The 20,692-nt window shown below is 53.6% G+C and overlaps 9 protein-coding genes across 9 annotated transcripts; 4 read left to right on the forward strand and 5 right to left on the reverse strand.

The window, feature by feature from the left end:
- Nucleotides 1-69: 69 nt before the first annotated feature.
- On the reverse strand, nucleotides 70-2,223 carry QC764_118450 (uncharacterized protein; the record flags this gene model as incomplete). Its single annotated transcript, XM_062943109.1, has 1 exon — nucleotides 70-2,223. The coding sequence occupies one exon, from the start codon at nucleotides 2,221-2,223 to the stop codon at nucleotides 70-72; it is 2,154 nt and encodes a 717-aa protein (XP_062806179.1).
- A 509-nt stretch (nucleotides 2,224-2,732) lies between these two features.
- On the forward strand, nucleotides 2,733-4,209 carry QC764_118460 (uncharacterized protein; the record flags this gene model as incomplete). Its single annotated transcript, XM_062943110.1, has 3 exons — nucleotides 2,733-2,911; nucleotides 2,971-3,057; nucleotides 3,114-4,209. 3 exons carry the CDS (start codon nucleotides 2,733-2,735, stop codon nucleotides 4,207-4,209), a joined length of 1,362 nt encoding a protein of 453 aa, XP_062806180.1.
- QC764_118470 (uncharacterized protein) lies at nucleotides 3,066-5,976 on the reverse strand (the record flags this gene model as incomplete). The annotated part of the gene is made up of 3 exons (XM_062943111.1): nucleotides 3,066-5,117; nucleotides 5,171-5,586; nucleotides 5,624-5,976. 3 exons carry the CDS (start codon nucleotides 5,974-5,976, stop codon nucleotides 4,225-4,227), a joined length of 1,662 nt encoding a protein of 553 aa, XP_062806181.1. The 3' UTR covers nucleotides 3,066-4,224.
- Nucleotides 5,977-6,088: 112 nt separating this feature from the next.
- On the forward strand, nucleotides 6,089-7,447 carry GIM5 (subunit of tubulin prefoldin). The gene is made up of 4 exons (XM_062943112.1): nucleotides 6,089-6,423; nucleotides 6,603-6,874; nucleotides 6,944-7,061; nucleotides 7,134-7,447. The coding sequence occupies exons 1-4, from the start codon at nucleotides 6,387-6,389 to the stop codon at nucleotides 7,193-7,195; spliced, it is 489 nt and encodes a 162-aa protein (XP_062806182.1). The 5' UTR covers nucleotides 6,089-6,386; the 3' UTR covers nucleotides 7,196-7,447.
- Nucleotides 7,448-7,545: 98 nt separating this feature from the next.
- On the reverse strand, nucleotides 7,546-9,414 carry QC764_118485 (uncharacterized protein). Its single transcript, XM_062943113.1, has 4 exons — nucleotides 9,314-9,414; nucleotides 8,647-9,218; nucleotides 8,330-8,593; nucleotides 7,546-8,267 (listed from the first exon to the last, which is right to left on the reverse strand). Exons 1-4 carry the CDS (start codon nucleotides 9,347-9,349, stop codon nucleotides 7,721-7,723), a joined length of 1,419 nt encoding a protein of 472 aa, XP_062806183.1. The 5' UTR covers nucleotides 9,350-9,414; the 3' UTR covers nucleotides 7,546-7,720.
- Nucleotides 9,415-11,155: 1,741 nt separating this feature from the next.
- Nucleotides 11,156-13,772, forward strand: ORC1 (Origin recognition complex, subunit 1; the record flags this gene model as incomplete). The annotated part of the gene is made up of 2 exons (XM_062943114.1): nucleotides 11,156-11,809; nucleotides 11,874-13,772. Exons 1-2 carry the CDS (start codon nucleotides 11,429-11,431, stop codon nucleotides 13,770-13,772), a joined length of 2,280 nt encoding a protein of 759 aa, XP_062806184.1. The 5' UTR covers nucleotides 11,156-11,428.
- Nucleotides 13,773-13,791: 19 nt separating this feature from the next.
- On the reverse strand, nucleotides 13,792-15,131 carry NAS6 (putative ankyrin-repeat protein; the record flags this gene model as incomplete). Its single annotated transcript, XM_062943115.1, has 7 exons — nucleotides 13,792-13,941; nucleotides 14,003-14,097; nucleotides 14,161-14,397; nucleotides 14,641-14,743; nucleotides 14,807-14,935; nucleotides 14,991-15,016; nucleotides 15,092-15,131. The coding sequence occupies 7 exons, from the start codon at nucleotides 15,129-15,131 to the stop codon at nucleotides 13,888-13,890; spliced, it is 684 nt and encodes a 227-aa protein (XP_062806185.1). The 3' UTR covers nucleotides 13,792-13,887.
- Nucleotides 15,132-15,386: 255 nt separating this feature from the next.
- Nucleotides 15,387-17,236, forward strand: PRP46 (pre-mRNA-splicing factor prp46). Its single transcript, XM_062943116.1, has 2 exons — nucleotides 15,387-16,946; nucleotides 17,009-17,236. Exons 1-2 carry the CDS (start codon nucleotides 15,542-15,544, stop codon nucleotides 17,095-17,097), a joined length of 1,494 nt encoding a protein of 497 aa, XP_062806186.1. The 5' UTR covers nucleotides 15,387-15,541; the 3' UTR covers nucleotides 17,098-17,236.
- An 89-nt stretch (nucleotides 17,237-17,325) lies between these two features.
- QC764_118520 (uncharacterized protein) lies at nucleotides 17,326-20,589 on the reverse strand. Its single transcript, XM_062943117.1, has 3 exons — nucleotides 19,960-20,589; nucleotides 18,434-19,893; nucleotides 17,326-18,379 (listed from the first exon to the last, which is right to left on the reverse strand). Exons 1-3 carry the CDS (start codon nucleotides 20,108-20,110, stop codon nucleotides 17,339-17,341), a joined length of 2,652 nt encoding a protein of 883 aa, XP_062806187.1. The 5' UTR covers nucleotides 20,111-20,589; the 3' UTR covers nucleotides 17,326-17,338.
- Nucleotides 20,590-20,692: the final 103 nt, after the last annotated feature.

The following is a 20,692-nucleotide window of genomic DNA, read 5'->3' on the forward strand; positions in this document are numbered from 1 at the left end:
ATTAACCGGAACGCTGCTTGGGTATCTCGGTCCAACTCCCCCCAGCACCATATGCCAATCAGCTGTCCATTATTTGACGCTTAGGAATCCAACACCGGCCCTCGCCACCTTGACTGCCTTCCTCAACGCGTCCTCCTCGTCCGTCGTCCACTTCACACTGAGCTGATCCCACTTCGTCCCAGGAGTGTTATACTCCTTCTTGAACTGGGAATGCATAGCCTGCAGTCTGCTCATCTCCCTCGGGTCGCCCGTCCCGCTCAACACCATCAACAGTGTGCAAGGGGGCAACGCAGCGTGGATCCTCTGGAGTCGCTGCGCAAGCGTAGATAGGCACTCCTCCAGAGGAGAAACTGCCTCTTTCTCAGCATCGCCATTCACGTCTTGAACCTCGGGCGTCTCCTCTGCAACCGTAGCAACAGGAGGAGTGTTCGGCTTGTGTCTGTTGGCCCACCCCTGAACAAACTCCAACTCTCTCAACCTCGCCCAGACAAAGTCAACACCGCCTCCTGGAACCTCCAATCCATCCGGGTCGCCCTTGACTGCGCGAATCACGCCCGCTTCAACCTCGGCGTCCGTCTTGCAGGATATGGCAACCGTCGCAGCGTTGCAAGCACTTCTGGACACATCGCCCCATTCAACAGCTGCACTCGTTTTCCCCACAGGGAGACCGCCAGTTGCCTCGGGCCCGGCTGTGGCGCGGTAGGCTGTTCCGGAGCGGGCGAGGCGTCTGAACAAATTCTCGCCTTGCGAGTCACCGGTAGCCCAGGCCTTTCCTTTCTCACACTTCTTCTTGACGAGGTCTAAACAGGTTTTGGCGTCTTCCACACTGTCATGCCCGTTGATGGTGCCACCGCCTTTCTGGACTTCACGGCTCAGGTGGCGTTGGGCAAGGTACTTGAGTGAGTTTTTGAGCGGTGGGCCGCGAGCGTGGGGGAAGAGCATCGACGTGTCCACGATGAAGGGATGGGCGAGTTGGAGAGCTTTGAGATCCGAGTCAAGTGAGTGACCCAAGAGGATTGTGCGGGGATGTAAAAGATCAAGCAGTTTAGCCTGGATATCGCTCAGGGTTGTTGTGACAGGATCGAGCATCTCCTTGGTGATTCCTGAGTATTGGGTGACATAATCGGTGATGGGCTTCTCAGGCTTGACCAGCTCGTCAAGAACTGTTTCGCCATCCCAAGAAACCAAGCTCACTCTCGTGAGAGCAAGCTCGCCAGGCCCGGTCAAACACATCTCGCAGTCGATGGCAAGGACCTCTCGCCCAGCTGTGATGCTCCCTTGCTGGATTTCGCTCTCGGGAACATCTCCATCTTCAAGCTTGCTGACCCTGGTGTGTGCCCATCCTTCTGGATTCTTAAAAGAGTCCCTGCGCTCGCCTTCTGGCAGCAAGGCTGGATGCACTGGAAATCCGTTGTCCATCAGTTCTTCTGGAGTGGCGAGGAACTCGGTGATTCTAGTTCTGATATCTCTGTGAGAGTCTGGCCCGGCCTTGTCTTTGCTCTTGTCTTTGTTCTTATTCAGAGGAGCAGTGAGCATCGTGGTCAAAGGCGAGTGCAATCTGCCATACTTGTCGTCCCCGGGTGCCTTGACAGGCCAGAGGTGCGGGAACATGTCTGCAAACGGTTGCAACGAGGTTGGCAAAGCCTCTTTGCTGAGAGGCCGAGGGTAGTAGTGATCTGGAGAAGAACCATCGCCAATCTGCTTGATCGCTTGATCCAGCGTGGGCGTCTCATACTTGGAATAGTCGACACCGGGCTCGAACATGGCCTCCTCCAGACCAGGCACCATGATGGCAACAACCTTTCTGAACTCTGGGCGCTGTGAGACGGAGATCCATTGTGGCGCGGGACCATCGGCGAAAAGATACAGGATTAGATCGCGGAAAGCTGAAAGGTTGACCTTGGACTGCAGTCTTGACTTCTCTGAGAAATGCAGGGCAGGATATCGAGCTGAGTTGGGGGTGGGAATCTTCTTGTGTTTTTTAACTGGCCGGCCGCGCTCAATGGTCTGCCAACCATCATCGTCGTCAGCATCATCATCATGAGGACCGGGCCGCTTAAGACTGCCCGAGGAGGATTTTCCTTCAGAGTCACTCCGAGCCACTGGTGTTGCGGCAGGTTCCGTGTCCTTGGTGAGATTGGTGAGATTGATGAGTGGTAGGTTGGCGGTGGCCAAGGCACTGGCAACTCCGCGGTTCGCCATGTTGTTTTTCTTTTTACCCATGCTGTACAATGAGTTTCCAATGATTCAAGATAATCGGCGATGCCGACGAGCAAACAACAAGAAGCAGGCGACGTGAGAAAAAAAACAAAAAAAAAAACAAAAAAACAACCGGTGTTGATCCAAGTCGCAAGAAATCAGGCCTGCCAAGACTGATGGGAGTGAGGACAGGGCGGTTGGCCACAATCCGATAAACGAAAAACCTCGATAAGTGAACAGTGGCTGGTGGAGCTAGGTCACTTTGGGCGAGAACCTTGCTGGCCAGCCAGGCCAAGTTGTGGACAAAATAACTGGCCCACGGTCTGCTGTGCCCCTTGCACCTGCCTTTTGGACGAACAAGTATAATAATCAAAGTCTCCATTTTGAGAAACTCTGTTTTTTATTCTTGAACCCACTGCAAAATTCCCTTGTTCCACATACCGATCCTCGAGGCCTGCAATGGGCACCAAAGGCTCAATCAAACAGCATCACAACTCTGCAGGCCTGGGTTGAAGCACACATACATCATCAAAATGAAGACGGCCTCCTGCGAATGCAAAAAATGCCAGGCATCAGTTGGGAGTTTTTCCAATCTTTGGATCCAGATTGGCAATAGCTATCTCGGCCCTGTGATTGGATCAGACGAGGATTTGGCCATTCGATGCGAAGGAAAGACAAGAATCGGGGGGAATGGGACTCTGGTGGAAGGATGGTAAACATCCCCTTGCTTGTGTTCAAGATATTTCTAATCTGTTCTGACAACCATCGCAGCCATTTACAAAACCTTTTCTGTGACGGTTGTGCAGCCATACTCGGCTTTCGATGCATTGAGACCCCAGTCAACCATGTCCTCGACGAGTATGTGCCATGGCGCTCCTATGTCGTCAGTTTGAAATCTGACAATATTCCCGCAGCAACCAAGTTCTGTTGAGAATCGCGTCTGTCAATCTGCTCGGTGAGGAAAGAGAAGAGCTTAAACCCGAGGTCAAAAGAGTCCTCAGCATCAACGAACCGTCAAGAACGAGCAATGGTGGGCCGCCCGACCTGTCCTCACATTTCCCCAGTACCATCGAGTTTCAGCAGCTTAAGTTCGAACTCGAAGGCCAAAAAGACTACCTCAGACGTATTGACAGTAATGGCTTCAGAATTGTGGCAGGCTTGGACAAACGTGTGGCCCGTGTGGAGAGTGATTCAAAGACACTGCATGAAACAGTGAGTGGGTTCAAGGGAAGCATACTCGGAGTACAGGATAGCCTCAAGTCACTACTCGGATCAGAGCTGAACGGGATTGATAAATTCGGAACCGAGCAAAAGGCGACACTGGAAGGCCTTCGGAGCCGGGTGTCCCTGGTCAGTGATGGCCTCGACATAATCCAACAGCAGGCAACAGATCTCGCCGAAGAGCTGCGAGAGGAAGTCTCAGGTCTCAAGAACCAACTTGAACAGATGACAGGAGAGCTTCATATGCTGAGGGCCGAGATCAAAGTGAGCGTCAGCGCCGACAACTATGCCCGCGATATGGCTGCTATGCGCACCGAGATCGCGCAGCTCAGAAGAGATCTTGGCACTATGCGCAGCAACGAACACGAACGTGTTGCCCCTTCTTTTCCCTCAAGGGAGCTCGAGATTCTCACCAGCAACATCGCGAAGATTGGTAATCGAGCCAGCCAGGTCGAGACTTTACAAATGGAGTTTGAGATCTTGAAAGAGAGGGTCGACAGAGCAGAGGCAAATTATGGGGCATCCAATAATCGACGTGTGGCATATCCCTTGGATCCAGAGGCATCTCTTCCCCACCCAGGAGCGAGGAAGCGGGCTTCTTCGCCCAAGCCGGAGCCTGTATCTAAACGAAGAGTGCCCTCGGACCAATTCTCGGATTACACGGTCTCTGGACACAGTGCTGCGCCGCTCACCCCGTTGAGGCAGAGTAGCACGACAAACTTGCAAAATCCCAAGAAACGGAGTCGTCCCAAGACAGCTGCTGCATTATCCAACTCGGGAGGCAGGTGATGATCCGTTATCCCGCTAACGTCGAACTACCGATCCTTGCCCTTGGACAAGCACATCCTCCAAAATCTCCGGCGCGAAGGAAGCCAACGTGTTGACGGGCTTGAGCACCTCGCTCTCAAAAAATGCTTTTGCTTGCGGATCTTCAGGGTCTCTAGCCCACGCCTGTACCATCTTCGACTCGTCTACCCGTCCGGGTAAACTCTCAAGATCCTTCAGCATCATTTTGGCCTCCTTCAATACGTCCCAATCCTCAGCAGCGCCGATAGAGCCCTGATGGACGACGATGTGGAGGAGAGCTTGGCACATGGTGACTTGATCCGCCATCGCCAAAGCACCAACAATGCCCTCGTGAGTACACCTTTTTGCCAGTTCCCCGCTTGACGTCAGTTCTCCCGTGAAAGCCAGCAGTTTCGTAATAATCATGACGCCCTTGATGCGCCACGGCATGAATGGGGCAACAAGCTTGATGGGATCGCATTGGGTTGCCAAGAAACAAGCCAGTGGTAGGGCGTAAACGGCCCATTTGTAGTTGGTCTGCCAGTTGGTTGCGAGGAGGAGGATTGTGGTTGGTAATGGTTCGACTGCCCACATCTTTGCTTCAACCAAGGGCTTGCACAATTTCCAGCGAGTCCGTGCCGCTTCAATCGAGGTGTCCTGCTCTGATTTTGTCTGGTCATAGACCACTTTGTAAATAATCTCGATTTGGTTCATCGAGATACCTGATTTGTCGATAGCCGGTTCTCGGAACTTTGTAAGATCCGGCTGCAAGCTGAACGAGTTAAGTGAAATGACCGGCGATGTCTGAGCAACCTGGTATACATCAAGATCATCCACACACCGTGGGCAGTCGCACTCAAAGTAGTAGAGTCTAAGTCCTTCACGGCGTATCGACCGAGGCTTGTCGTTTGCTGCAATCACTCCGTCAGTACTTAAGTCCTACTACCAATAACTGTCCACATACCAATGTAAGAAATCGTAATCTCCTCCCCCTCCTTAATCGGTCTCTCCGCCCTCAGCGTCGCCGTCCTCTTATCAAACCCGATAAACGCATTCGGCACACAAGAGTGATTCACCCTCGCCAGCGCAGGATCGAGGAAAATCCCCGACATGCCCGTGTCCGCATCGAGCCGATTGAACGCATTGGTTTGGATCTGACACAGAAATCTCATCGCCACTCTCAGCCCGTCCTCGTTCATGGAAACACCCGAGTAGGTCATTGCCGCCATGGCTTGGAGTTCAAAGTCACCCCAGACTTGCTCGTCTGCTTTGAAGCCTTCGAGGTTGCTCTCGAGGGGGTCGGACCCGTCAAAGGGGTCGCGGATGCCCTTGTCGTTTGTTAGGAGGACTTGGGCCAGTGCTCTTGCGGGGGTAGGCAGCCTATTCCAGCGTCAACATGTCTGCTCTCGTTTTTGACAGGAAAGGGGCTACGTGCCAGTCTTTGCCCGTAGTCTCCCTCACCCTCGCAAACATCTTACACTCGGCCTTGTGGATCGACTTCCAGTGGGCACGCTGGCACGTTGGGCCGCAGTACACAGCTGCCTTGCAGCCGGTACAGGCTTTGAGTGAGACGGGGGAGAAGCCCTCATTGGAACCGACACGGAGACAGTAGTTGCATGTTGTTCTCATGCTGGGGCCATCGGGGAGGGCGAGGGTCGGGGAGGAAAAGGTGGCGATGAGGGAGCCAGGGGTGAAGTCCTGGGTTGCGACGAGGGAGCGGCCGTGAGGGCCGGAGGAGAAGGCTGTTCCTGGGGGCGGAGTTGGTGGCATTGCAGGAGGAGGGGTGATTTGAATCTGAACTGAGATGGTGATGGTGAGATCGGGACTTGGGCAGCTGGTAGAGGGTTTTTAGGTCACAGAATAATCTAGGGCTTTCCCTAGGACTCTACCAAGGACAGTTTTGGTAAACTTTGAGTGAAAGCTGCCTGAACCCTCCTTCCTTCGCACTTGACACGTAAAAATATCCGATGATATATATCTTTCGTCGTCTCGGTGAAGCCCCCACCCCACTATTTCCGTGATGCAGTTAACCAGCCTTGAAATGCCCCGCAGCGCAAACTGTCGCGCGGGAATGGTGGGGCACCAACGGCGCCTCATCCACCGCCAGGCGCACACACCGTCCCGGGACTTATCACAGCTCCTTCAAGTCCCAGGATCACCACCGATCCCCAACTCTCACAATGGCCAGCCAAGGAAGACAGCAAGGAGGAGAGCAAAGTATGTCTCATTCCCCCCCCCATTCCTCTACCCCCGCACCTCTTTCATGCTCACCTCTCACCTCTCACCTCTCACCATCTCATCTCATTTCATCTCACCTCACCCTCACCCTTCCTGGCCCCCTTTAGCAAGCCCATAACCTACGCCCGTATCCCACCCCCAACTAACACATCCTATAGTCTCCCTCGATACCCTCACAGCCCCCCAACTCTCGGCCGTGAAAAAGCAACTCGACGAAGAAGTCGAGCACCTCTCCCAATCTTACGCCCAGCTCGCCGCCGCCCAGTCCAAGTTCAAGGAGTGCCTCCGGGTCGTCAAGTCCGGCTCCGAGACCTTTGACGAGAAAAAGCCCATCCTCGTCCCCTTGACCAACTCCCTCTACGTCAAGGGCCGGATGGCCGACCCGGACAAGGTCATTGTTGATGTCGGGACTGGGTTTTACGTCGAAAAGGTTGGTTTGCTGTGACACTTTCGGATCTGAGTGGCATGGGTTGCTAACGGGATCTGGTGATCAAAACAGGACACCAAGAGCGCGGCAGAGTTTTATGAGGCCAAGGTCAAGGAGTTGGCTGCGAATATTCAAGGACTGGAGGGCATCGTGCAGGCCAAGACTCAGAATTTGAGGCTGGTGGAGGAAGGTAGGTCCATGTCGGGGTTTCACCATGCAAATGAGAGGATTGGGTATGCACTAACTTACTTCATCACCACAGTTCTCAGACAAAAGGTCTTGGCTGCTGGACCAGCTGCTGGCCAGGCTGCTCAGGCGTCATGATGGGCCAATAATTGAGAGTAGCAATGAACCAGCTTCATGTCCAAGTCATCTATCATTCCTACATATGCGAGTGCCCTTGACTGCATGTAACAGTTGGTTTGAGAAGTCACAGACGATACCAGTCGGTGCCATGCTACAAATATGGTGCCCCCTCACGCACCTCTCCTTCGCCACATCACAATAGCCTAGGGTTATAACTGACCTTTGCGTCTCGATATTTTACATTGCAATGCTACAGTATCACAGCCACCCCTTCAAAGCTCGTTTTTCGGAATACAATGACCCATTCACACACCTCTCACCCCTTACACGATAACACAATACAGTAAAAAATAAAAATTCAACTTCCTCCTGAACTTCCCCTATGATATAAAACAACAAGAAGAGATATAATACATAGCCCACGAAGGCTCCATGCTTCTCTCCCCAGTGCCATCATCCTACAACCCACCATAAACCAGACGGTCACCTCCCTGATCCCAATAGCCCAAGTGGCATTCGCCATCCAATTCTTCAAATATTCCATCAGGACACGACTCGGTTCGAGCCCTTTGCCCCTGCACTCAGCAGGTTATCAAGCATCTCCTGCACCCACGATACCCACGACAAAAACTCATCCAATGGATGCTCATCGCCACCAGCCTGCGTCAAGGGGTATGGGACCTGGGTCTTGTCTCTCGAGGTCAGGAGTTGAGTGGCAAAACTCTTGTCCCATTCCCGCGGAATCGTAACGGGGAGCCCGAGGTGATCGTCCCAGTCAGGACTGAATATGGAGAGCAGAGTTGTCGTAGTCGGAGGCTTCGTTGTGTTCGTTCCGAACGAATGGTACACCGTAATCTCAAGGCTATACTTGAAACTCAGCTCCAGGGTCCAGATGACCTTGCCCACAATGTTCGTCACCTTGTTCTTCTTGATGAACTCTTGGGACACCGAAATCTTGGGGAAGCCACCTGCATATGTACCTTGGCTGATCTTGGTGAGCCTAGCCATGTCATCTTCAGTCAAAGGTAGACGGGGCCTGCCTTCCCTGCGGCTGACCTCCTGGGAAATCTTCAACTCCCAATCAGTACCTCTGCGGTGCAGAATGTCAGTATACTGAAGCAACTTGGAAATAAGCGTGTTGTCTTGTCTCACCTGTCGGGACAAGCATTGAGGACTGAGAATTCGTTGTAGACTTTGGCTCGTTGATAGGCGCACACGGGCATGATTCTAGGCTTTCGGCCTCTGCCCGCCTTAACGCCTTCTACCATACACTCGATCTCCAAATTTGGCGTGACTATATATAGGGAGAACTCAGGTTCGGAGTCGGGGTCAACGCTCTCTCGGACTACTGCTGGCAAACTTTCATCCCCGTTGATCAGGGCGACTCTGAGGGCTTCAACCACATCGACAGGAACACTGTAAGACTTTTTAGCACGACTCTCATGAGGAACGAGTCCAATCATACTTACTATGGTGAAAGATTGATTACGTCGCGGAAGGCGGCATACTCTAGCTCACGCTCCATTTCGGCCGAGTTGTACCTCCTCTTCTCTGGGTTCCAAATTTCACGTCGCTGTAGGTAGCCGATCCTGACACGCATCTGCATCTTGTTTGGGTCTCGGACAAGTGATCCGACGGCCCGGTCAAGAATATCAGACAGCTGGGCCTTATACTTGGCTTGATGAGTCCCAGAGGTGGTTTCCGAGACGGTTGGGGCCGATGCTGAGGGGACGACAGCGCATCTATCACGACCAAACACGATGGCCGAGTAATCTGCACCTGACTTGGATGGGCACAGTAGGCCATTGGTTCTCCACATGTCTTTGATGTCGGCTTCCTCGATGAGTAGTTTCCTCACTCGCTGGGCAGCGTCCTGCGCAGCCTTGGTGCCAGGTGAATGTATGGAAATTTGGGTGGTCGTGTCGTCGACATTGATGGCCTTGATGTCACACAAGGTATCCTTGCCGATCAGTTCCAACTTTGTGCGTAGAGCAAAGTCGGCCGGGTCGACATCGATGGTGGAGGGTGGGGCGAGAAAGATCTGGTGCGGTTAGTCGACTGCGATGTTGTACTCTGTAAGTAACGACTTGCCTGCTTGGTCAGCGGCGGACGATATATTTCCGCCAGCTCATCAACCCCCAGTCGAAAATGCTTCCGTTCTATGGTGTCCATTCTGGCGGTGTTCTCTATGAATTTTGTGAGTTTCTCTATTCTGAAGCAGAAGGTAGTGTGTGGAAGGTGTGATCGAAACGAGGAGGGAGATGTTGGGAGAAGATCAGAGTCAGAACCTGAATGCGAACACAGAATCGAGAAAAGACAGGCAGACGAGCTGGAGGGGCAATGTGGGGAAAGCGTGAGCTGGTGGCAGCAACAGGAGGCAGGGGCGAGCTTCCATTGCCAGTGCTGCAAGTGGCCGGCAATCATAGGTCTCGGGAAGGACCGACTGCTCCGGTCGATGCGGGATCCCGCCGAGACAGCCTGGAGGGAAAGCACAGTATGCTGATCCTTGGAGAGATCCGGATTGCTCAAGAAGCAACCAGTCGCAAAACCAGCTTCAAGCTGTGCCATTCGTAAAGACCTCGATCAACGTACCTAATGTAGGCTAATGTTAGCAAGAGCTCTGGCAATGGAAAGGTAAAGTTCTGTTCGGGATGGTTGGCCAAGCTCCATCAAGAGGATTGCATCTCAGCTGGTACCCTCGGCTGGACACTTGTTACCTAGGCCTTTAGGTGGAGTTCAGCCCTGAGCAGGTCCCAAAGATGATGGATCTTGTCAGCTATCTGTGTGGATGGCATGTGGTTCCCTGAGGCTCGATGGCTTGGCCAGCTCCTATCGGCATGTGAAATGTTGTGAAAACCCATCACACAAAGACGTCTTGTGCTAAAAAGAAAGATCCTTTCTTTTATACACAGCGATAAAGAGGCCGCCACATGGGCAGTCTCAGACCTGCCCGTTGGCGTCGCATTAACGGGCAGCAAGCCGGTTCAGCGACATTCTTTTGGAGCGAGACAGTCTCAATCTCATCTCAAATAAATCAAGATAGCCAGACAGCTCCAAGGAAACCCACAAAGAGTTTTACCACAAAGCTTTCATAAATGAGGGAGGATATAAAGAAAGACTTGCCTCGGTGAGGAGAGAGTTCCGACCAGAAGCCGGTGACCAGACGGGCCAGCTAACTGGACGACAGCGTGCTAAAGGGCATTCCGTACGCTGTAGGTGAACTTCCTTGTAGGCAAGGAGCGTCCAGTAGTCGCAATAATATCCCACAAGTAGCCATTGAGAGAGGTTAATCTGGCACGGGGCCCTCGGTCGACAGGAAGGAAACCCGATGAGATGAATTGAAACGCTGGCCGGGCTGTTTAAACGCAAGGAGAGGTGAACATTAGCGAGGGCAGAAGATTTATTATCGGACAATTTCGAAAAAAGAAGGCCGAACGTCACAAAGGCTTGGAGGAGACAATCGGGAGTTTCAAAAAAAAATGGAAGGCACGAAAACAGCCACAAGGTAAGGTAGTCACGCTCTAGCCTTCAAAAAGTGCGGTGATCACGTGTATCAGAGCTTGAGGGCCGACCAAAGAGGTTAACCGTGTGTTAAGTAGTCGAATATCTGACTACTCAGAGACAAGACTCAATCAACTCTTGCCCGCAAGAATATCTAGAGTTACTTATGGTGGACATGGGGTCGGTCATTTATCGGTCTACGGTGTGAGACCAGGCAGAATAGGCAAAATAGGCAATTAAAAGACTTTGTTGAAAGCAATGAAACGAATACAGAGTCTCATTTCTACTCCTATGTTGATACTGGAAAGCAGATGAGGCCGTATGCAAGTGTTCGTCAGATATCCAGTGAATCGACGTCCCGTTTGGAGACTGTCTGGCCTACAGGGATATACCGGTTACTTGCATAGCATCTTGGCATTTCCACTGGTCTCAAAACGTCATTGTGGCTAAGGAAGCATTTGGCTGGCAGGGGTCTTAATAGATTTAGGCGCGCCCGCATGGAACGCGTCTATCGACGCGACGGAGGGCCCCCTTTTGAGTTGAGGCAGAAGCTCCAAAAACCACAAGCCAGACCGCCCTCTACTAAAATTGTCAACTGATGACCTATTTCACTCAGCTGTTCGTCATTTTGGACTCGAATAGACCAGTGTATCGGTCAACAAAGCCATTTTCACAGATAATCGCTGCAGCCTTTCGCATCTGCTCGCATTGTTTACCTTCCCATCAACCGATTCCGAGAAATCTTCAACAATGCCTGGCGTCGTCGATGGGCGCTCGAGAAAGCGCCATCTCCCAGGCGTCCTAAGAGAGGATTCTGACGACGAGCTGGGAACAGAAGACCTTCCGTGGGAATGGATTTATGCCAACGAGCCAGACACCGAGGAAAACAATGGGAGGAAACGAAAACGAGCTACGTGGCAAGATGGCCAGATTATTGGCGCTCGTAATGGCAATTTCGAGTGCTATTTGGGAGACACGACGCTGCTGAAGGCCGATAGCTCCAACGAAGCCTGGGTTGGCATAATATGCGAGTTCCAGGAGGACGAGGAGGGCGAGATGGCCGCCAACTTCATGTGGTTCTCGTCGCCAAACGAGATTCGCAGCGCAAAGAAGAGGACGGATTATGTGGAGGTGTGTGTGATTGCGCTTTGTCTTTGCCTTGATCTCGAGTTGCTAACTTTTTCTGCCTCTATAGAACGAGCTCTACATCACCACCTCGTTCGATGTCAACGCCTTGTCGACCATCAATGGCAAGGCCCATGTTATGTCGCAGCAAGCCTTCATGAACGAATTCCCAACAGGCAAAGTGCCACGCAAATCCAAGCAGTATGGAAAAGTATTTATTTGCCGAAGGGGCTGCAACACCAGAACATGCACCTACACCGAGGAGTTCATCTGGGAGGATATTTACCACGGCAGGGAAGACCTCGAGGCTCTCCAGGAGCGGCTTCAGAAGGAGACCAAGGCAACTCGGAAAAAGAAGCCCGCGAAAGACGAATCCCCCGAGCGAGACTACAAGTTTGAGGCCGACCCAGAAGCAGATGGAGAATATGCCCCTGGCGTCTACCGCACCCCAAAGAAGGCTCGTATCAGGGACGCCGTCACCCCCAGCAGCCGACACAAAAAGACAGGCAACAAACCGGCAACCCCCTCCTCCCACCGCCGCATCGTCGTCAAAAAGCACCTTGAATTCACACCCCTAGCCACCCGAGTCCTCTCTCCTATGCACGTTCACGCCTCCCCATATCAGGTAGCCCGCACCCAGCTCCACGTCGCTTCAGTTCCCACCAGTCTACCATGTCGCGAATCCGAGTTCAGTCTCGTCTATTCGCACCTCGAAGCTGCCATCACCGACGGCTCCGGAACCTGCATCTACATCTCTGGTACTCCGGGTACAGGCAAAACCGCCACCGTGCGCGAGGTAGTTTCCCACCTCGATGCCGCCGTTCGCGCCGACGAGCTCGATGACTTTATCTTTGTCGAGATCAACGGCATGAAAATCACCGACCCTCATCAATCTTACGCCTTGCTGTGGGAAGCCCTCAAAGGCCAACGCGTTTCCCCGGCCCAAGCCCTCGACCTTCTGGAGCGAGAATTCAGCCACCCCTCCCCCCGTCGTGTGCCCTGCGTGGTGTTGATGGACGAACTCGACCAGCTGGTGACCAAAAACCAGGGCGTCATGTACAACTTTTTCAACTGGCCCGGCCTCCGCCACTCCAGGCTCATCGTCCTGGCGGTAGCCAACACGATGGACTTGCCCGAACGAACCCTCTCCAACAAAATCAGCTCCCGTCTTGGTTTGACGCGTATCACGTTCCCGGGGTACAACCACGAACAGCTCATGCGTATCGTCCAGTCTCGCCTGGAAGGTGTCCCAGGTGACATCGTGGACCCGGATGCAATCCAATTCGCGGCGAGGAAGGTGGCTGCCGTCAGCGGTGACGCCCGCCGGGCTCTGGATATCTGTCGACGAGCGGTCGAACTGGCGGAAGCAGACGCGAAAGTTAATGACCTTTCCGACGATGCCACGCCAAACACGCCGACGAAAACCCCCGCCAGGAAGAAGGACGAATCGCCCCAGAAAAAGAAGAAGAGTTCTGCTGGGAGGGTAACGATCGAGACTGTCCGAAGAGCTATCAACGAGGCCACTTCCAACCCGCTGCAGCAATACCTCCGCTCTTTGCCCTTTGCCTCGAAACTTTTGTTGACGGCACTGTGCTTACGGATTCAGAGGACGGGGTTGGCGGAGAGTACGTTTGGGGATGTGCTCGAGGAGATGCAGCGGATGCTCAAGCTGACGGTCAATGAGTCTCGGCCGTTGAAGTTATTGGAGAAAAGGGCTACAGGGCAGAAGGGGGAAGGGGCAGACGATGGAACAGGGTTGATGATTACAAAGGCGAAGCAGACGGGGCAGTTGATCAGACCGGCTGGGTTGGGTTCTGCTGCTGTTGATCTTACCGGGGCCGGGATTATCAATCTGGAGGGGCAGAGGCCGGAGAGGCCGAGCAAAATGAGGCTGGCGGTGGGGGATGAAGAGGTTAGGTTGGCGTTTAGGGATGATCCTGAGATTAAAGGGGTGGGTGTGATGCTTTAACGAAAAAAAAGATACCCATTTTGCATATGGACAGAAACTTTATAGACCACAGACGATGTTTTGATATCTATGTTTCCACCCTTGATACAGTTTTGTCTAGATACTGTGACATAACCTATGGAAGATCAATCCCCTCCTCCTCCGCCTTTCGTTGAATATACTTCTTGACCTGTTCCCCCGTCCGTCAGCTACACATACCACATCAACCCCCGCACCACCACAAGACTTACATCAATCCCAGGCGCCACCTCCAAAGGCAGAAGCCCATCATTATCCTTCCTGTCCATCTCAGCCCCAGCTTTCATCAACACCACAGCCGCGTCACCTATCATCATCATCATCATCATCAGCCTTGAACCGTTCTCGCTGGAGAAGAATAGAAACATACCATGCCCCTCGGCAATAGCATGATGCAACGCCGTTTGTCCAGCTGAATCGCTGGCGTTCAGGGGACTTTTGTGCTTGAGAAACAGGTTGATCAAGGGGACCGAACCGACGGCGGCGGCGCGGTGGAGGGGGTACTGGCCTCGCTTGTCGCGGACGCGGACGGAAGCGGGAGGTTTGTGTTCTTCGAGGAGCTTGCGGGCGAGGTCAAGGTTGGACTTGGAGGCTATGAAGTGGAGGACTGTCTAGAGAGGAGTTAGGTGGTGGAAGGGGCAGGGGAGAAGGGGGGAGGGGATGTACTTGGCCGTTTTCATCTGGATTCTTGTTAGTAAATGAGTAGCATGAGGACGGGAAGGGGGCATGTGCCATGTGGTAATGTGTAAATGTGTGTGCTAATATGTGGTAGAGGGGTAATGTGGTAAAGGAGAAATGCGGTAGTGTGTTAAAGGGCCAATCAAGACGCGGTAGGGAAACATGGACGTACTTGTCTCATTCACGTCGGCATCTCTGGCAAGGAGGAGATCGACCACTCTGTCCGAGTCCTTGACGCTGGCTGCGATCATGAGAGGGGTCCAGCCCATGTCATCCTACAAGTGAGATCAGAATTGCGCTGTTCCAAGTAGCAGGTATGCTGGGAATATCTTATATACTTTGGCGTCGACATCAAACCCTTTCTGTTGAACCAGGAGGTTGACAATCTCGTGGTGGTTGTACGAAGCCGCCCAGTGGATGGGAAGACGGCCATCGTCGTCTTTCAGCTTGGCGAGCTTGGGATTGGCCTGTTGGTATGGTTAGACCGACCATATCATCATCACATGGCGGACAGCTACTTACATTCAGCAAAGACTCTACAACGGTCGCTATTCTGGGAGTCAGAGTCAAAGTCACCGGTTGAACACACACCGTTGGCTAGCTTCACTTGCCTTTCCCGTCACGAGCGGCTGCGTGGATGGCGAACTTGTCTTGATTTTCCATTTTAACTCTGACTTGTTTGGTATTTCCAGGTATCTAGTTGAAGCTGAAGAATGTAGTTGTATTTAGATGATTCGCTGCTGAAGGCGGCGTCATATAAGTGATGCCTTCCACATCAGACCACCCCGCCATAGCAGTGTCAAGAAGAAGGCACTGTGTGGGGCCCCTTCAACTACCCCCTGTAGCTCTAGGCTGGCCCGAGCTTCAGCCACACGCCTGGAAATTTTGGGGATCCAATGTCAACCGCGCATTGGACAGGCGGAGCCATCGCTATCGTTCATCATCATCATCATCGACGCGACTGAGAACTGCTTGGCTGCGACAAATCCACCACCAGACACCGGAACTGACGGCCCAAAATTCGATCCACGACTATATCGAGTCACACGCTTACACAGCTTTAATTCTTCACCATGGCAGCTGAGGTTGCCAACGGCGCTGGCCTCGAGACGGAAGTATCCCATCTCGAGTCCTTAATCCTGGCCAACGCCCGCAGATCGAAATCCATCTACGCCAACACATCCACAGATTTGGGAAGGAAACGACTAAAGCTCGATCCCGGACTGGCATCAGAAGATCCCGACATCTCGAAAACATCCCTCTCCCTCCGCCTTCACGCCGAATATGAAGACGTTCAGACCCTACCCGAAGTCATCGCGAAGAAGCTCCCGGCTGCCGGTCCTCGCAAGAAGAAGCCAAAAGCAGCCGAAGAAGCACCATCAAAGTCAGAGGAGCACGCGCGCAAATTGATAGAAGGGATACCGGCAAACAAGACCGGGCCTGGTTCCAACGCTCTTGTCCTCTCCAGAAGACCAGGCGGCGCTGGCGCTGCTGGTGCTGGCGCGAAACCGAGCGCAAACCGCAACGACCCCCAAAATATGAGCCTCACCCGCCGGCAAGACAACCTCCTCGCACAGCCCCGGCCAGACTGGCACCCACCTTGGAAACTCCAGCGCGTCATCAGCGGCCATCTCGGCTGGGTGCGAGCTCTCGCCGTCGAGCCAAACAACAAGTGGTTCGCCTCGGGCGCCGGCGACCGCACCATCAAAATCTGGGACCTGGCCTCTGGCCAACTCAAGCTCACCCTCACCGGTCACATCTCGACGGTCCGCGGCCTGGCGGTATCACCACGACACCCCTACATGTTCTCCTGCGGTGAAGACAAGATGGTCAAGTGCTGGGATCTGGAAACAAACAAGGTCATCCGTCACTACCACGGCCATTTGTCAGGTGTATACACCCTCAAGCTCCACCCAACCCTCGATGTCCTCGTCACCGGTGGCCGCGACGGCGTAGCTCGTGTATGGGACATGCGCACCCGAAGCAATGTCCATGTCCTGTCGGGACACACCGGCACCGTCGCCGACCTTGTCTGTCAAGAAGCTGACCCCCAAGTCATAACCGGCAGCTTGGACTCCACCGTCCGAATGTGGGATCTCGCCGCGGGCAAGACGATGGGCGTGCTGACCCACCACAAAAAGGGCGTCCGCGCCTTGACCACCCACCCAACCGAGTTCACCTTCGCAACAGGCAGCACAGGGAGCATCAAGCAGTGGAAGTGCCCCGAGGGAGCCTTCATGCAGAACTTTGACGGCCACAACGCCATTATCAACACCCTGTCGGTCAACGACCAGAACGTGTTGTTTTCGGGTGGAGACAACGGGTCGATGAGCTTTTGGGACTGGAAGAGCGGGCATAGGTTCCAGGCGTTGGACACGACGGCTCAGCCGGGCAGTTTGGATGCTGAGTCGGGGGTGATGAGCTCCATTTTTGACCATTCGGGGTCGAGGTTGATCTGTGGTGAGGCTGATAAGACTAGTAAGTTTTTTTCTTCTGACAAAACGGATGAGAGGGGGTTTATGTGCTAAACGTTGCGATAGTCAAAATCTGGAAAGAGGATCCCGATGCCACGCCAGAGACACACCCGTTGGAGTGGAAGCCGACCTTGGCTGCTAGTAGGAAGTTTTAAGTTGAGGGATGAGGTTACGGGGTTATCGTACTTGTAATGAACATGTGTGAACTGCATAGCGGCGTGGAACAAAAGAGTATAGGGGCTCGAAAATTGAAGAATCAGTGAGGTACATATTCAACCGCGCACACTACCAGATGTGATTAAACAATGTTTGATGTCCTCTACGAAATTACAACCGCAATGCCCATGCAAAATTTATAAATTGTCGTTCCGTCCCCCCCTCCTCCCACCGCACAAACTACTTAATAGTCCTCTCCACCAGCTCCCTATACATAGCCTTAACATCCTCCACATCAGCTCTCAACTCCTCCACCTCCTCGCTCTTCTCCCCCAGCAGCTCCAGCGTGGTCTCATACCGCTCCTTCACCTCCCTCACCTCCCCCTCCAACACCCCCACCCTCTTCACCGCAGCACTGTTTTCCTCCACCTTCTTCATCATAGCCACAATCTCCGCCCTCGCCTCATCCCTCTGCTTCGAAATCCTCGACAACTCCTCCTTCGCCGCCACCTTTTCCGACTCCAGCCTCCTAATCGCGGCGCTCATCCTCTCCACCAACTGAACCGACGGCCCGGCAGCAACAGTGGAGACCGAGACCATATCCTGCATGATGTTGTTCTTATCGTTATCCCTCCCGCCACTCCCACTGAAGGCGTCTTCCCCTTGCTGGATCTCCCGGTGGTTATTCAAAATCGAAGGCGGGGCAGCCTCACTCGTAGGACTGAAAATAGACGTGGGACTGAAGATCCCACTGTTGCTCGTCGGGTGGGAGGGCAGAGTAGGGCGGGCAGGCGGTTGGGCCGAGGGTCTTCGACTAAAAGAACCCATTCCGGGGACGGGCAGCCCGATTCGGGAGTTGGCATCCCCCGCCTCGCTGTTGCTGGACTGCGCGCCAGAAATCTTCCTCGCCTTGCTGGTAAGGGTTTGGATGCCCAAGAAGTCGGTGCTAAATGTTCGCTGAGGGACGGCGGAGAGCTGAGGCGAGGCAGGGCGGCTGTCTGGTTTGAACAAGGGGGTGCCAGGGAGATCCTCGAGCCAGGAGCGGGGGCGCTCGACGATGGGTTGGTGAAAGCTGGTTTGGAGTCTTTCCTTTTCGGCTTCGAAGGCTTGCTTTTGCTTTTCGAGCTCAGACTTGGCTTCTGAGAGAGCCGTTTCAGCCGCTTCAGCACGTCTGGTGAGGGCGTCAAGTTGGGCTTGGTAGGATTTGACATCTTGTTGGATCGTGGGGATTTTGGTCTTGGTCTCTTCCAGTTCCTCTTCGTGGCGCTTTGCGCGGACGGCCTGCTGCATTGTCAGTAGTTGTCGGGGACTCATCGCACAGCATTCGAGACTTACCGCCTCGCGAGCTTTCCGCCTCATGTCCGATTCTCTTTGAAGAGCCTCATCTCTTTCCTTTTCCAGCCCAGCAATACGAGCCAGCAAGTTGGTCTCAATTCCCTGCCAGTTTTCACTCGCGATGGAGTACTGTGTCTGCAGCTGTTCGATCTGCCGCAGTAGTTTGGCTTGCGAGTCTCCAGCCACACCCGAAGATGCCTCCTCTGCTCGCATCCTCATGGCCTCGAGCTTCCCTTCCATCATCTGAACCTCAGCCTTTAGCTCCAACTCTTGCACACGGGCTCGCTCGTTCGCCCTTTCCACCTGCTCTCGAAGGTCATTTGCTTGCGCTTTGGCACGATCTGCCACCAGAGTCTTTTCGACCTTGAGAGCAGCCACCTGCTCTTCCAGATCATCGATACGTCGCTTATCCTGTTCTCTCGGGCGTTCGTTTGCCTTGGTCGATAGCTCGTCTACTTGTTCTTTGGCTTTTTGCAGTTGACTTCTGAGGTCCGCGATGGTAGCATCCTTCGACCGTATCTCTGGTCGCAAGCTGCCGAGTTCCTTCTGAGCTTGATCATACTGCTTTTGTAGAACCACCTGTGATCTTTCCAGCTCATCTGCTCGGCGAGCGCGCAGACGCAAATTATCCAACTCCTTGTCAGATTTGTCCTTTGCCATCTTCAGGCTGTTGATCTCCTTCTCACCCTCGCCAACTTTGAGCTGCAACTTCTTCATGATCGTACGGTGCTTTTGCTCAGTACTGGCGAGCTTCTTGCCCTCCTCCATGAGCTGGGCGATCTGCTGGTCCTTTTCCGCCAACTTCTTCTCGAGACTCCCAGCCGGTGCAGCAAGGGCGGCCTTCCTGGCTGAGTCTGTGGCCTCTCTCGCGAGAAACTGCAGTTTGGCTTCAAGAGCATCGATGCGCTCTATGTAGCCATGAATCTCCTCCTGCTGCTGGGTCTGAGCCACGTCCGGCACATTATTGCCATCCTTCTGCGTTTCTTCGTCTCCAACTGTTGTTTGGTCGGGCTTGTTGGTGATGATCTCCTCTGTTTCAGGGGCAGGAGTAGGGGTGGGCGCTTCCACGGTTGGCGTGTTCAGGAGAGGCACTTCGGCTGGCGGTGGTGCATCGGGGGATACCTTCGCGCCGTTGGCTTCATCTGTGACCCCCTGTTCCGTTGTTGTCCCATTCTTCAAGTCTTGTTTGGTATCAACCTCCTTCACGGCATTATCTTGGGACGTTCTGACAACATCCAGGGAGCCCCGCGGCGAAGAAGTATCCCTTGGCGCATCCTTCAATGCTGGACTCGCCGGACCTATACTATCGATCGATGTGCGGCTTGCTGCGTCTAGACTTTGGCGCGGGCTTCCTTGCGCAGAAAGGGGCTTTTGACCGGCCGTTTTCGCAGCTATGGCCCGCGCAAGCCTTTCTTGGAGCCGATCGTTTGTGCGGGTGCTCGAGGAGGTCCTGGAGGGCCCTGCAAGGAATCCATACTGTCAGAAACCTACAGCCTTCTGGGAAGAGCTTCGATCATCAAGCATACCTGGCGATTGCTTCACTGGCGAAGCAGGAGGGGCCGGCTTGGCCTCCTTCGTTTGCGCCGAGCCATCATTGTCCTCGCTGAGTATATTATCCAGGCGAGCTTCCACACCAGCTACGGCTTGGGTCAGAAACGACCCCCATCGCGCGGCCATTGCTCAAAATAACAACAGCACGGCAGTGCTCGCTATGACGTTGCCATACAAAGGCGGGGGACAACGGTATAAGTGCGGTGGTCGCCGTTACATTCGATCCATCACAAGTCGTCGAGGGAGGAGGGTAGATAGGCAGATAGGCACGGCAGGCTCGCAATCTTCCGATGCCTGCTTCACTTGCAGCTTGTCGCTTTACATCCAGATACACCGAGAAGCCAGAATCCGGTCGTGACGCATGTCGACACAGTAAGACGAACTACTGTTGCGGAAGGGTTGGTCTCGTATTCTTCCTCAAACACAAGTGCTTGGTCCTTGGCGAAAGGCCACGCCAAACTTACAGAGTGTCCAAGCCTTCCAGGGATTCGTAATTGTTCGGCACCTGTCAGCGAGGTGGTCCTTGACTCCAGAGAGCCAATTGGATCCGCTACAGCTCTCGGTTCAGCCCTTCAGGTGGGGCCGACCTGCTTCAAAGCCAACGCACAGGCCATCCAAGTCGGCATGACCAACGGCGTTTGTTGCTTGAGAATTCGAATTTCAAAGACGCCATCCAAGTATTTTATTTTATAGCATGTTATACCACCG

Source organism: Podospora pseudoanserina, chromosome 1, assembly GCF_035222485.1.
Source record: "Podospora pseudoanserina strain CBS 124.78 chromosome 1, whole genome shotgun sequence".
NCBI classification, from domain to species: Eukaryota; Fungi; Ascomycota; class Sordariomycetes; order Sordariales; family Podosporaceae; genus Podospora; species Podospora pseudoanserina.